Source organism: Priapulus caudatus, unplaced genomic scaffold, assembly GCF_000485595.1.
Source record: "Priapulus caudatus unplaced genomic scaffold, Priapulus_caudatus-5.0.1 Scaffold19, whole genome shotgun sequence".
NCBI lineage: Eukaryota > Metazoa > Priapulida > Priapulimorpha > Priapulimorphida > Priapulidae > Priapulus > Priapulus caudatus.
In genome coordinates, this window is record NW_014577080.1 from 691,219 (window position 1) to 705,864 (window position 14,646).

General features: G+C 41.4%; 2 protein-coding genes across 4 annotated transcripts in view; one reads left to right on the forward strand and one right to left on the reverse strand.

Annotated features, from left to right (window-relative positions):
- Positions 1-3,090, forward strand: part of LOC106811430 (vesicle-associated membrane protein 7-like) — a 6,498-nt gene extending 3,408 nt beyond the window's left edge. For all 3 annotated transcript variants that reach the window (XM_014815043.1, XM_014815058.1, XM_014815050.1), the window contains exons 2-6: positions 384-546; positions 744-840; positions 1,200-1,301; positions 1,513-1,671; positions 1,835-3,090. In XM_014815043.1, coding sequence (XP_014670529.1) covers positions 398-546; positions 744-840; positions 1,200-1,301; positions 1,513-1,671; positions 1,835-1,999 — 672 coding nt within the window. In that variant the 5' untranslated portion in view covers positions 384-397 and the 3' untranslated portion in view covers positions 2,000-3,090. The remainder of the gene's footprint in view (positions 1-383; positions 547-743; positions 841-1,199; positions 1,302-1,512; positions 1,672-1,834) is intronic.
- A 2,754-nt stretch (positions 3,091-5,844) lies between these two features.
- Positions 5,845-14,646, reverse strand: part of LOC106811448 (protein jagunal homolog 1-A-like) — a 10,530-nt gene continuing 1,728 nt past the window's right edge. The window contains exon 2 of the mRNA XM_014815068.1: positions 5,845-8,259. Within this exon, the coding sequence (XP_014670554.1) occupies positions 7,773-8,259 (487 nt within the window). The 3' untranslated portion in view covers positions 5,845-7,772. The remainder of the gene's footprint in view (positions 8,260-14,646) is intronic.

Below are 14,646 nucleotides of genomic sequence, written 5' to 3' on the forward strand. Positions count from 1 at the left end.
TATTATGCATAATTAGCGCATACGCATTAATCACCTATTATGCATAATTACGCTACGTCAGCACAAAAACTGTAAGCTATACGTGTACCCGGACGTGCGCACGTACATATACGCACGAACGCACGAACGCACGCACATGGAGTGCATTGAGATGCCAGACGTCAGCTCAGCAGCAGAACACATATATATATATATATTCATATATATTATATATATGATATTTATTATATTGATCAAAGGTGTTCATCATTTGGTAGTGTTTGTATGTAGTTAGCTACGGTTGTGAAGATGAATAATTAAGGGCTGCAAAACGTATTTAATTCAATCGTTTCACAATTCTTATTTCAGTTGCTATTGTTGGTCATATCAATTTTATTTTCCAGGTTAAACCGTAAAAATGACGATAGACTACAGTCTGATTGCGAGGGGGGAGGTTATCATCGTCTCTCATCAAATTGGGTCAGGAAACTACCATTCCATTGCTGAGTCAATGCTGCCTAACATTCCACTTAATGTGAATACGAAAATAACTTATACATCTGAAAGGTGAGCTTAGATCTAGTTTCTAATGCATTCGTTTTATTAAGAATGTTTCTACGGGCATGGTGTGTAATGCAGTGTGGGATTTTAATAAGGAAATCACAGAGTGTGTAGTTATTGGCCATCACGTATTCTAGGTTATGACTACATAAAAAGCTCTAATTTCAGAATAGTGTTGATGTCTAGCAATCTCTTTGTTTCAGTTTTATGTATCATGTAGTGGTTGAGGATGGGCTAATATACCTCTGTGTCTCGGAACCAGCATTTGGACGTCTTGTGCCGTATGCATTCTTGAAGGAGGTTAGTAATGATAGGAGTTTAGAAAGTGCATGGTTTATTCTGTGCTGAAATACATGATGTTTTGTTTCATAACTGTAAGTGGTACTGCATATTGTCTGATATTTGAGATTGACAAATGTATCTCAGATGATAACTACCAGACTAAATTAAGGCACATATTAAAACAATAGGGTGTCTGAAGTATCACTAAAATAATAGTATTGCTACTATCGACATTAGCTGCTGCTCTACAGCCATGAGGATTTGAACGTGCTCCTTGTTACAACATTGTTGCGGGTATGCCATATCGTGGGCGGTTATAATTAACCTATTATTTTACTGCACAATATACAAACCATGTCATCTTGTCACGGAAACAGATACAGAAAAGGTTTACCTCAGGAAGTTTACCAATTAGAGCAGCCACGTGTGGTGAAAATGGCTTACAGAGGGACTTTGAGCAGGTGCTGGCAGCACAAATGGTGAGTCTGATATTTATTGTACTGTTCGGTGATACCCTGCACTGCAGAACCTCAGTTTATAGAAACTGACTGATGTGAAATTTGTAAGTGATGCCTAAGGAATTTGAAAAGGCGATATGGGAAGAGTCATGATATACCATATCTGTTGGTGGTCTTATTAGCACAATTATAGGTGGGGTATATATATATAGGTGGCTATTTTCTCATGCAGGAATACTTTTCGACAAGCGAAGAAGTTAACAAAGTGACGAAACTTCAGTCTCAAGTTGACAGCGTCAAAGAAATCATGCAGGAGAACATAGAGAAAGTGTTACAGAGAGGAGACAAACTTGAGGAACTTGAGTCAAAAGCTTCTGACCTGGAATCAAATGTTAGTCATTATAAGTTGTTCTCGTGATGGTCTCTCACCTACAGTACGACTTAAATTTGCTTAAAGTCTGCATTGAGTTTGAGTGAGTGAGTAAGTAAGTGAGTGAGTGATTGAGTGAAAATTGCAGCATCTCATTGATGATAATTGCATGCCGTCTTTCCAGTCATCTACATTTCGCAGTCAGACCAGGAAGGTGGTAAGGAAGATGTGGTGGAAGAACACTCGCATGACCATCATCTTAGCCATGGTCGCTGTGGGACTCGTCGCCATCTTAACTGTCATCATCCTCTATGCAACCGGTGTGCTTCCTCCAGACTCGGGGTACTGAAAGGTTTTGTATAGCCGACTGCTGTTAATGGGACACTGTGAAAATTACATGAGGAGTTTCTTCCAGATGTGTTCATTTTAAACTTTCAAATTAGGTTGATCATTGGAAGCATGGCATGGAAGTTGTTTATATTTGAGGAAGAGAACATGCATTTCAGATACAGATGTTCTTTATTGAATTCATATTTATTGCATTTATAACGAATTGATTATGTGATAGATGAAAATGTCATGGTCAGTCCAAGTGCGACCATTGTAATAAGCTTCTTGTTACTGTGAGAGTCGTCACAGTAAAGATTTCTTAGTGGATTACGCCCTGTTCCTTCTAAGAGATGATATAGGGCCTAAAACCGTAATACCTTGATACTTAGATGGGACACCTCTAATCACCTATATCAAGAGGTCTTACATTATTATATGTAAACTTGTGTCCTTGAAAATAACGTCATTCATACCAGATTTGTACATTCTGGATAGGTAAATTGTATGCTATAGAAGCTGGTTCACTACAATCTTTGTCTGAAAATTTATAGTAATTGAATCATAATATATTGTGTATTTATAAATAAAATTGCTACATTTTAAATACGACAGCTAGGTCACACGTTTGGGAGGATTAATACTTGTATGTCTATGTGTGCACAGCGTCTTAACATGACTGGATACTACCTTTATAGGCTGTTGACAGGATGTGATGTAGGTTTAAGTCTGTTGTGGACACTCATATTTATGTAAAATACGTTGTACGTAAGCAAAAATTCATATATTTCTTGGTGGCTGATTCGTACACCATGTTCTTTTTCTATCTGATTTTTTAAAAGGCATGTTTGACTTTGTATATTCAGGCCCACAATGACCCGTGTCTGTGTGTAGGATCGTATCAGCAGTCATCAGTTGTGTGAATGAATACATAATGGATATGTATACAGTGCTGGTATTCTCTATAATGAGTGCTTGCGCTGTTATAAAAATATCAATACTGTATTGAGGAAGCACATCAATGTGTAAATGGAAGTGTCAGGGGCGGATCCAGAGGGTTTGGGTGACCAGTTTCCATATGCTCTTCTGCAGCTAGGGGGGTCCGGGGGCATGCCCCCCTGGGAATTTAAAAAAAATTTGGCTATATTTGGTGCATTCTGGTGAATTTTGAGGCCTGTGACCGGTTTCTGGAAACCGGTGCAAACCGGCCTAAATCTGCGCCTGTGTGTTTACATAATATTTATCTAGAATAGTTATTAATACATTGCACACTGATTGTTATCATTATTCGATGACCATTGGGATAAAAAGGAAAGTGCTGTATAATTGACTGACTATACAAGAAAAATAAACAATATATCAACTTGAATATATCTTTTTTTAACATAAAATGCATAAAATCAATTACGGGTGTGGCTCCTAATAGAACGTGTAAAGTTCATAATGTAATTAGGTTGTTATAACTTAAATTGTAAACTAAGCGACGTGAGGGCCAGAAAGTGCGATGTTATCAGCTTAATGGTGCAGTATGCGATGGACAGTGAGTTGCATTTTATTGACCAAAGACAGTTACATAAGGGGCTATTTCCTCGGGAACGCACTCGCAGCAAAACACCCTCCCCCGAACGCAGCAAGAATTCTATTGACATTTTCACATTGGGTGATCCAAGTGTACACACCTCATAGACCCTTTAGGTTAATATAATCCACACGCCTACATTCCTATCGAGTGAAGTTAGATCATGTTGCACTTCTATGGGTATATATAAATGCAGCAGCTTAACAGGTCTTCGTTTTGCTTCGGTAAGTCTATACGGTCCGAGGCCAGCAATGCCGACGTCATCACTGCCAGCTAATGGCTTACAACACTAACATCTGTTAAAAATTCAAACAAACATATATATATATAGGAAAGTGCTGGCGAGGTATATATAGAGTCACGAAATGGACATCTATTTTAAATTCGTTTGATCTTAAAAGGGGAGTGAAATCTTTAACTTGAACAAGAAATACACGTAAAATCACAAGTACATCGATTGCAGTAGCATTATTCCTTATATGGATTTAATGTCATTCAGATGTGTAATTATGCTTGCATTTAGCATCTCATAACTATGTCACACAAAACTGGCAATACACCGGCACCGTACTATTCATTATCTAAATGCACTTTATTCCACACTGGGAACATGATCACAGGTCAATCATCGACTGTAACATAATATATATAAGAAAAATACAAGGAGTGCTTGCGAATTTCAATGCGCAATATTATCCTGCAGTTTGTCGATAAAACCACTTTGGTAACAAGCACGATCGGGCAATTACAAAACCATAAAATCTATTGATCTGATCTACATAACATGACAATGCTAATCAAAATATCTTACATAAAGGGCGAGTCTGTTTTTCGGTACTGTCGTCATTTCTCCCCCCGCCCCCCGTAGAGGTGACCCCCAACACCATATATTTCTGAATCAGCATGACGCGACGACCATTTTAGGCCAAAAAAAAAATTGACAAAAAAACGTAGCGGCCTCTTCTTCCTCGACGCTCCTGGCGGAACAGGCAAGACTTCGTTACAACCTTCTTCTTGCCAGGTGCAGGCAACGAGGAAGATTGCCTGGCAGTTTGTTCAAGCGGCATTGCTGCCACCCTGCTGGACGGAGGGCGGCACTGCTCACTCGCCTTCAAGCTGCATTCAACGTGGCAAAGCGGCAAAATGCCAACCTGCAACATCAGCCGTGGCTCCACAAAGGCCAAGCTGTTCCAAGAGGTGCAAGCTCATACATCTGGGATCGTGGCAAACCAATGAGCCACAAAGGCACCTTTGAAGCACTCGACAACACCGCTACAAGACCTTCGGCACAACACAAACGTCATGGGAGGTGTGACTGTCCTGCTCTCGGCAACTTTTCGCCAAACCTTGGCAGTCATCGCCAAAGGAACAAGAGCAGATGCTGTCAATGCCTGCATAAGTCGTCGTACCTCTGGAGCAAGGTGAACCGCCACAGCCTGAAACCAACATGAGGGTGCAGCTCAGCGGCGATGAAGAAGCTGCGCCTTCTCAGCAACTGCTGGAGGTCGGCAATAGCAGACTCACCACCACAGCTGATTGGCCAAGTCAAGCTGCTCATTAAAGCGGCGACATCACGCAGCGTGATTGACCAGAGTCTCCCAAACCTCCACCTCCGCTACCAAAGACCAAGACTGGCTGAGCGAGTGAGGCCATCCTTGCTCCCAAGAATTTGCCATGGATGACATCAAACGCCAAGCTGCTGGCGAACTGCCCTGGTGACCCAACGAGCTACAAGTCGAGGACACAGTATCCTGATCCTCACCAGGTCATGCACTATCCGACCAAGTTTTCTCACAAACTGGCGACTTCACGGTCTGCCACCACACAACTATGGTGGCTCAGGTCGGCGCAACCCATATTGTAATGGCAACCTGGATGCTCCAAGCTCTGCAACGCTCACAGTGAAGCAGCTCATGCCCAGAGTCATCGAAGCCAAAAATCATGACAGGCAAGGCAAGGGCGAAAATGTCTTAATCCAAGGAATCCCGCTCATCCATCCGACTGCCATTTCAGTTCAAGAGCTGCAGTTTCCAGTCAAGCTAAGCTTTGCCATGTCCATCAACAAGGCCCGGGCCAGTCCCTCAAGGTGGTTGGACTCAAACCTCAGTGAGCCAGTGTTCTCTCCCATGGCCAGTTCTATGTGGGGTGCTCCAGGGTGGGTAACACCCGACAACCTCTACATCCTCTCTCAAGATGGCAAGACCAAGAATGTTGTGTACCCAAGAAGCGCTGCCAGAACTGACCAGAAGTGAAATTCTTGCAGCATAGATTTATCAAATCCGAATAAGATCAGTACATCATCCATAGGCAGACAGACTAAATTCTCGCTCTTTAATCCCGGGCATCGCCGGGTAGCCCAGCTAGTTACTTTATATAACTGATGGGAACTTGAGCTGTCATGGATTGAGGATACGGTAAAAAGGTTCACTGGCACACAATTATGCACCACCTCCATGTGATGCAATCAAGCGACTAGTCTGCTGTGATTTGCAGATGCCTACTTAAATACAACATGATAACGGGGGTGAATAATGACAAACAATCATATATATATAATAATAATATATTATAATAATTTGTCATAATTCACCCCTGACGATAACTAAAGGCACCCGCACACGGTGCGCATGTGCCGAATGCGCGCGCAAAATATCTATCGATTTCCCTGGCTCAGCGCCGTTGGCGCGCGCCGAATGCTCACTGTGTGCGGGCTGGTTTACATGCGCAGATGGCGCGCGCGTTTAGCTCAGCGCCGTTGGCGCGCGCCGAATGCACACCGTGTGCGGGAGCCTTAACAGATCAGCCTTTGACCAGTTATGTAAATATGAGCCTGCTCTAGCTGTTGATATCAACAATCAATACCATTTAAACATGTCTTTGAACTTACAACCAATTAAATTATACTAAGCACGCATATAACGATTTTCAAACAGGTATGCCTTCAACATTTATTTTTACTGATGGCATCTGTTTTAATAGATAAACGTTTCATAAAAAGCCAATTTCTGTGTAAGTAATTAGCACTGTGAGCTAGTCTAACTAACTAGCTCATCTGCTTTAATAGCACTTGTTTTGTGTGAAAACTTTCAAAACTGTACATATATATATAAACTAACTTATTAGCTTCCCAATAACAGCAATAACAGCAGATCTTGAATTTTCCAGCAACAACACACAACGGTGACATATACCACTCATGTAATCTCCACCATAGCTACTCCGTCAACAGCCATGGAAGGATGCACACTTGCAATTAACATGAGCCTATTTTCATTGATATACAGGTTCATGTTAATACAGGGCAATGATTTCAACCAACAAACGTGACACCAATAAACACAGTCATCTGTTTTGCTAGATTTCAGCCATTGGTCTTACCAACCGCGATTCCAGCAATCTAGCCAATTTTATAGCACTCCAGTAAAAGTCAAAACTGAAACCAAAAGCATAGCAAACTAAAATTTTGCAAATCATTAACAAGGCAAAAAAATGCACTAAAGCCATTTTCTTTGATAATTTTTCTTTTTTTATGCAAAAATTCGGAAAACCCCAGTATATGAATTAAATTACATGTTGTTAGAATTGAGCATTTTTAAGTTTAGCTGAATTAAAAATATCGAATAAACCCTCGTATTTTTAGATCGAATTACATTTTCAAGCTTTTTACTGACCCTGAAATTGAGAAAAACATGACGTGGACCTGTACTTCAACTTTCTGGGCGAGCTGCCACATTTGGCTAACGTCCACACAACTGCGGTGGCAACGTGCCACTGCACAGAAAGACTTTGCAAAACTACACTACCAACAAAGCGTAACATAGAAGCTCGCCGACGCACTACGTAGTACGTACACGGAAAACAGGTGCCAACTGCTGTCCGCTCCACGGACATCAAGACGAGCCGATGAGACCTTGAGTGGAATTAGGAAAATAAATAAAAACAGAAAAAACACCCCCCCCCCTCCACACACACACAATTACACGCCCCCGTTTTTCGTCGTTCCCCGCATCATCTTCACTGCCTCTTCTTCTGCCTGTCCCACGCGCGTTGAGAAGCTGAGCACTCTCCGTTCCCTGCATCCTCTTCACCGCCTCTTCTTCTGCCTGCCCCACGCGCGTTGAGAGGCTGATATCCGTTCCCCGCATCCTCTTCACCGCCTCTTCTTCTGCCTGCCCCACGCACGTTGAGAAGCTGATATCCGTTCCCCGCATCCTCTTCACTGCCTCTTCTTCTGCCTGTCCCACGCGTTGAGAAGCTGCTTGGCAAAGTAGAGTCCGAAGCAGTGCACCTGCGTCGCGACCGCAAAGAACACGAAGCACATCGGCACCATCGGGTAGCCGAAGATGATCACGCGCGACTTCTTCGTGTGGTAGAACTCGACGAGGTCGGACGCCATGTACATCGCCGCGGCGATGACGGGAACGATGCCGAGGAACAGAGTGCCGGCGATGAAGGTGAGCAGGAGGCTGCGGTTGTTCTTCGGCAGCGCCATCCAGCCGCAGACGGCCGGGATCGCGCCGAGAAGCCACGCGTACTCCCAGAGCAGCGGGTCGGGAATGTTCGCCTCCATCGCCTCGTCGATGACGAGCGGCAGGTCGATCTCGAACAGGTCGAGCAGCTCCTCGAAGCACTTGAGCAGCAGCACGACCCACAGGTGAAACTGTATGAAGATGCACACCTTCAACCTCCACTTGTTCGTGGCACTGCAAGAGAGACGGGGGCGACATTAGGATTTTACGACAGCGATTCTAGGCAGACGTGACACTGGCAGAGGCATGACATAACACAGCTTCAATCTCCACTTGTTCGTGGCGCTGCAAGAGACAGGGTGACGTTATATTTACGCCAGTGATTCTAGGCAGTACATTGAACACTGATAACAGTTAACACTGGCAGAGGCATGAACCAGCAAAGCTTCAACCTCCAGTTGTTGGTGGTGCTGCACAGCTTTGACCCCCAATTGTTGGTGACTCAGCAAGAAAGTGATACATATTACAAATCAATTGCTTATAAGTTATATATAACGAGCTTACGACGCCATACCAACTAAAATACATGATGGGGGATGCTAAAATTAATGATACGGGATTCCATTTCTTTGCACACGTATGAATGCCACGTTTAGGCACTCCGATTAACCAATGTTGCGTACACAAATTTATTTACGACTGCCGACATTTACCCCCGGTGAAGCATCCGAGAAACCTTATTAACGCATGGACCCAGATATTCATACCATAATGTTTGTTTACCAACGGTTTTCACAGATGCATGGCTCAGCGTGAACTGCACGTTCGCAAGCAACATACACGCTTACTGTACGCGTGCCATGTGTCTTACCACCTCCATGCACACTTATGCACTTAAATGCTGAACAGCTCAGCAACTTGTGCACTGCTACAACTGTCCTCAAGCGACACGTGGCGCCTACCATACATATCACCCTCCTGCGTGAGCAGTGAGCACGAGACATATAACAGACGTCCTGGCACAGTTTTATATTCGCCAGATCATGTGGGAGAAATAAAGAGTAAAAATACACAAGACAATAACGGCCAAGGTTACCAGTCTTATACGGCGGTAATTGTACACGTTAGATCTGTATCACAGTATACCTGAAGACAATGTATGATAGTATTCGTTCTAGAGAACAAACAAAATTAATTATAATAGTTAATTCCAACCCGTTCTTTATCTGCTTGAAGAACCAAGTTGAAGAACATTGGTAAGTACATGTGTTTTAATTTTTTTAAAGTGAACATGGAATAGAAGGTAACAAGAGGAGCAATGTCAAGAAAAGTTATATACGGAGATTAATCAAACCCAACTGGTTTCGCTTACTATTTACAAACAGCCGGTACGAATTCAGAGGCAAGCTACGTGTTGATTGATTTCACTGATGACATGCCCACCCCCTCAATTTCCTAAAACTAAGTAGTTCACTGGTGCTTCTAATAATGTTCGCCTCGATGAGCTGTCAAGATTTGGTATACTTTCACAGAGCTTCATTCGACAGCTAGTGCCAGCTTTCGGCACAGTATGTACGCATTTACTGAGTTGTGGATGCAATTTATCGAGAAAAATAAGGGAAACATTACATGCAACCAGCACTTCCCTGTATACATGTAGGAAGAAGAAAAATCAGATGTCAGACAGCTCATTTACGTAGGTTTATTATCATTCACCATTATTCCTAGATGGTTTACTACGGAAAAATTATTGACAGTTGTTTATCTCTTTGAAACTGTTAGTGATTATGGTAATGTCTTCTATGCAACAGTATTGGTAAAAATATCATTATCAACTCTATATAGATTATAATTTTATAGCAACTTGTGCCACAGTGCAACACGGACATTCAACGTTTATGAACGTTCCAATGATAAGTCAAAGTATATGATCGAGAGTGCATGCACACACGTGGCAAGACATCAAGGGACACGGTTTCCGGTTGACAAGAAACATCTGGGCTTCAATCAAAAACGGTAACATTCCATCGCCAGCAGCTTGTGTGGTACCATCACATACAACTATCACCAAGATCGCCAAGCTATATATAGCTAACTATATCGTTTAGCTAACAACTATCACGAGCCATATCTCATAGAGCTATATTCTCAGTCAGTCATGCAAGCAATTAATGAAGAATGATAAGATTGAGAACTGGACACAAAGGAGAATATCGTAGGATAATAAAGATTTTTGCTGCAGAACCACTGTAGAATAGTTTATTTTTATATATTTCAAATTTGAAATAAAGAGGGTAACATATTTATTTATTCAACAAATAATTATGAAGTGGGGTAAACAGAGTACAGCAGCTATAGTGTGTTAGTTATGTTTACGATTTCACGTGGAAAAATATAACCCACGTGCTGTTTTTTTTAATAAATTCTCTTTGATTCTATCAATCATAACATCAGTAAGCGATATGTTATTTTGAGTTTTGTTATTGAGTGTTTTTTGTCTCCCTCAGTGCCAGTTCTTAACACCGGTAACAGCATAATACATTGGGGTTTGTTACGACTGTGTAACAATTCAAACGTTACAATTTCACATGCTTCCTGGATATGTTTCGAGTAGATATATATGCCCGTGAAAGCAGCTGTGGTGATCGTGTCTGGCAAAAATAACACCTGGTCAAACCTGTGTACAAGGGTCACTTAATAGAAGTATGAAAAATTGTCCTTTACAGACAGGTGTCCGTTCTATAAAGGTCCCAGCTAACGCAGGTTTGACTACAGTTATTACGCTTTCGGGACGATGCCACTCTGTGCACATTCTGTACAATTAGCCTAAATAAGTGAAATAGTAAATAGTAAATAGCCTGAATAAGTGCCAGTTTGGCTACAAATGTATCCTGGCAAAAGATCGGTGAACTTCTGAACGAGAGCGTCCTTCAGCCAGCAAAGTTCGTTCAAACGCATAGCAGCTGTTGAAGACATGCTCTAATGAGATGTGGACACAGCACACTGAAGGAAAAGTTTAATACAGCTGTGCAGCAAACACGTAAACGGCCAATGCCTGCTCATTTTCAAATTGCTTTAGCTAAATGCTTATCTGAAAATGTTAGCAGGTAATGGATGTAAATTTGTGTCAAAAACTTGCCATTCTTCATTGTTGGCAGAATGGCCCAACTCACTATCAAACGTGAAAAATATGGAGAAATTCTATATCGAATTGAATACTCTGCCCAATACATATTTATGAATATATGTTGAGAATTTTAATGAGAGCAAACTATGACCTCTGTACGAACTCAAAATCTATATTTCACATGTTTCGCTTTTTTTCTCAATGTGAGAAGACCTACTAGAAGTTTTACTATTCACATACAAATAAATTGAGTCATGAATAAATAGTTGTACACACAGATAAAAATCCAGACATTATTTGCAAGAATTTCGAACATGAATTAGAAAAAAATTTAAATTAAACTGTCAGCTATGGGTTTTAATGTAGTTCACAAGTTGGAAACAAGTTTACCAACTCAAGCATGACTTGACAATAAACCATACTGCGTATGTTAAGTCATGCTTGAGTTGGTAAGTTTCCAACTTGTGAACTACATTAAAACCCGGTTTATTCCCATTTCGCCATTTCCCACTTCGCCATTTGCCATTTCGCCATCTTCCACTTCGCCATTTTCCCATTTCGCCAGTTTCCCACTTCGCCATTTCGTCCTATCTCCCCGACCACCCCCTTGTTCGAGGTGGGTTAAAAGTAGGCTTCTGTAATGAATAAATTATAACGAATCTTTAGATATGGAGTCAACTATTTATTTGAAGAACAAGAAGGCGAAATCGTACATATCAAAACATATGGATCATGTACAGGAACCCTAACCCTAACCCTAACCCTTTAACCCTAACAACCTAGAAATGACTCTTTTTTTAAGAATGAAAGGATCAATTTCGTGCAGGGGGTGAAAGCAACATAAAATATTGGCGAAATGGGAAACTGGCGAAGTGGGAAAATGGCGAAATGGGAAACTGGCAAAATGGGAAAATGGCGAAATGGGAAGGCACCACGCAGTATAACATATATACATACCTACTGTTCAGTGCACGGTGCACCTGTCTGTGACTAAACAACTGCCAGTTGACGATATCAGCCTATATTCTATGTTTCTGTATCCAGTAGCCCTCGGTCCCACAATCACTGGCCCAGAGGCTCGCCACCGAGTATATAAATTTGTAGGAATTAAAATTACCTAGTTTCTCATGGCTTTTTTTCAATAGCTGAGTTACAAACATTTTTTTGACATACACAGAGCAATCGTGTTTCCCATGAAGGATGAGTCGGGATGCTTCGTCGTGTTACAAGGTAAAAACGTACATTAGGCTGATGCAGAGTAATATACTAATAAGTTTGTAGTTGCTGCACATTTGAAAGCAAGGCATGAAATTCGAAATGTACATTTTAAAACGTGATGTGAAAAAAACACAGGCAGGTTATGCTGTCTGTGGTTTTACTCAGTAGCATTTTTTACAACTGATAGGAAAAGGAACATTCATTTGTGGAACGTTTGTCAACGTTTTAGACACAACTTATAAATGCTTGCTGTAAGAAACATGAAAACTGGCTACATCTTTGAGAAGATGCTGCACTAGCTCCACATAGAGAACGTATCCACTGTACATCTGACATCTGCTGGCAAAACTTCCAACTGAAATAATGTCGTGAACATCATTGCTTGATTCTGTGACTGTCCATTATTAAATAGGCAGATGGATAGAGCCCGTGTAGGTGTAATAACAGTATGGATATATAAAATAGGCGGGGTGCTATGGCAAAGCTTTCCTGGGCCAGCTCGGATGAATCAACTCCCAGGTTAACTAACATAATATTTAAGATCACCTGTATTACATAAAAGCATACATGAATGTAATACAACATCAGGAATAAATAAAAACACATTTGTTTTTATTTACTCCTTATAATCAGTACCATGAAATTGTGAAATTTGAACACAACAACTTACATCATCGTTGATGGTAGTATTATCATTACACTTACAGAGCCTTCAATGACTTACTGACGCACACTCAAAATTCCCACCTAGCTCAATGCCCAGAAATTCCTCCAAGAAAACGTACGCACGAGATTTTGCTTGCTATTTTCAGCAACAGTAACACCTAGTGCCAAAACTAGCGAGACCTGCCAGGGATACACTATACCAGATTCCCTTACGGCAGCCGAATGTTGACTGAACTTAAACACAGATATTATACACAACACCAGATGCATCAATTGCAATACATAGCAGGTGGCTCTCCCGATATTTTATGGGCTAAATATTTACGAGGTATGGTAGTACATTAGCTTCACACTAGCTCTTGGACCTCACAAAATAATATACATTCCCCTTGTATATTTTGATACATTGCTGTAATTGGTTCCATGTTCAGATATACCACCACCATCAATGAATAGCCATCGGGGAAGCCATCCCACAAATTATTTTAAATAAAAGACTTTGTGCACGCAGTGACATCCACCGGTGACGTCACAAACTGCGACGTATTTTGTTGGGGAAGGAGACTTCTGTCCCAGTGATGGGTTAGATCGGTGCACTACCCACCAAAACCTTGCACAGCAACAATCAAACATGAAAAAAAAAGAACAAACAAACATGTTTATCTCCATTCATTTTATTCTTTCTATACAACATTTCTAACAGCAAAATTAGTCATTACTGTTATGTGCTGTGCTGTTGCTGTTGGTGGTGGTGGGGGGGGGGGACATTAAACACTAACAGCTGCTTCCACAAGTCAAGGGAGCTGGGCACCGCAAGTTACAAGTCGAGTCGTAGTTGCGTTGCTCGATTCCCCCAACGAACCCAGTTTCTGAGCTCACTGGTGGACAGTGCTGCGCACAGTCTTATGTTTGAAATAAAGCGGGAGGTTCTGATTTTATGGTGAAAACTTTCAAAAACTGTTTCGTGCATTTTTATCTATATCTGTGGATTGTGAGTGTGTGTGGGAGAACTGATTCCGTACTACACTAGAGGAATGTTAGAGGTAGATTTTGAGCTCTGGTTTGTCGAATTAAAAATCGCTAATCCTAGGTAGTTTAGGGGTAGCAAACATTGGATTTCCAATAATTTAGCCTTACATACGCCTTTGTTTTTATTTACTCCTAATATAATATACAGCCCAGTGCTGTAGATCCTATGGTATTAAAAATAATTCATTGGCACCTCATCCTAAATTGTAAAGTACACATATAATTATTTGATGCACCATGTTGACAACCTAGCATTGTGATACATAACTCTGAAACAAGTTATGAACAACTACATCACTCACTCTCTAACTTGTGCTGTGCCACTTACTGCTGCCATCTCTTGGCAGTTTCCAAAAACTTTGAAATAGAACTAGAAGCCCTGCATCTCAGCAAAATTGCATAAAGCCATTTGATGCAGAAATGGAGAGAAAGAGAGAGAGAGAGAGAGAGAGAGAGAGAGAGAGAGAGAGAGAGAGAGAGAGAGAGAGAGAGAGAGAGAGAGAGAGAGAGAGAGAGAGAGAGAGAGAGAGAGAGAGAGAGAGAGAGAGAGAGAGAGAGAGAGAGAGAGAGAGGACGGAGAG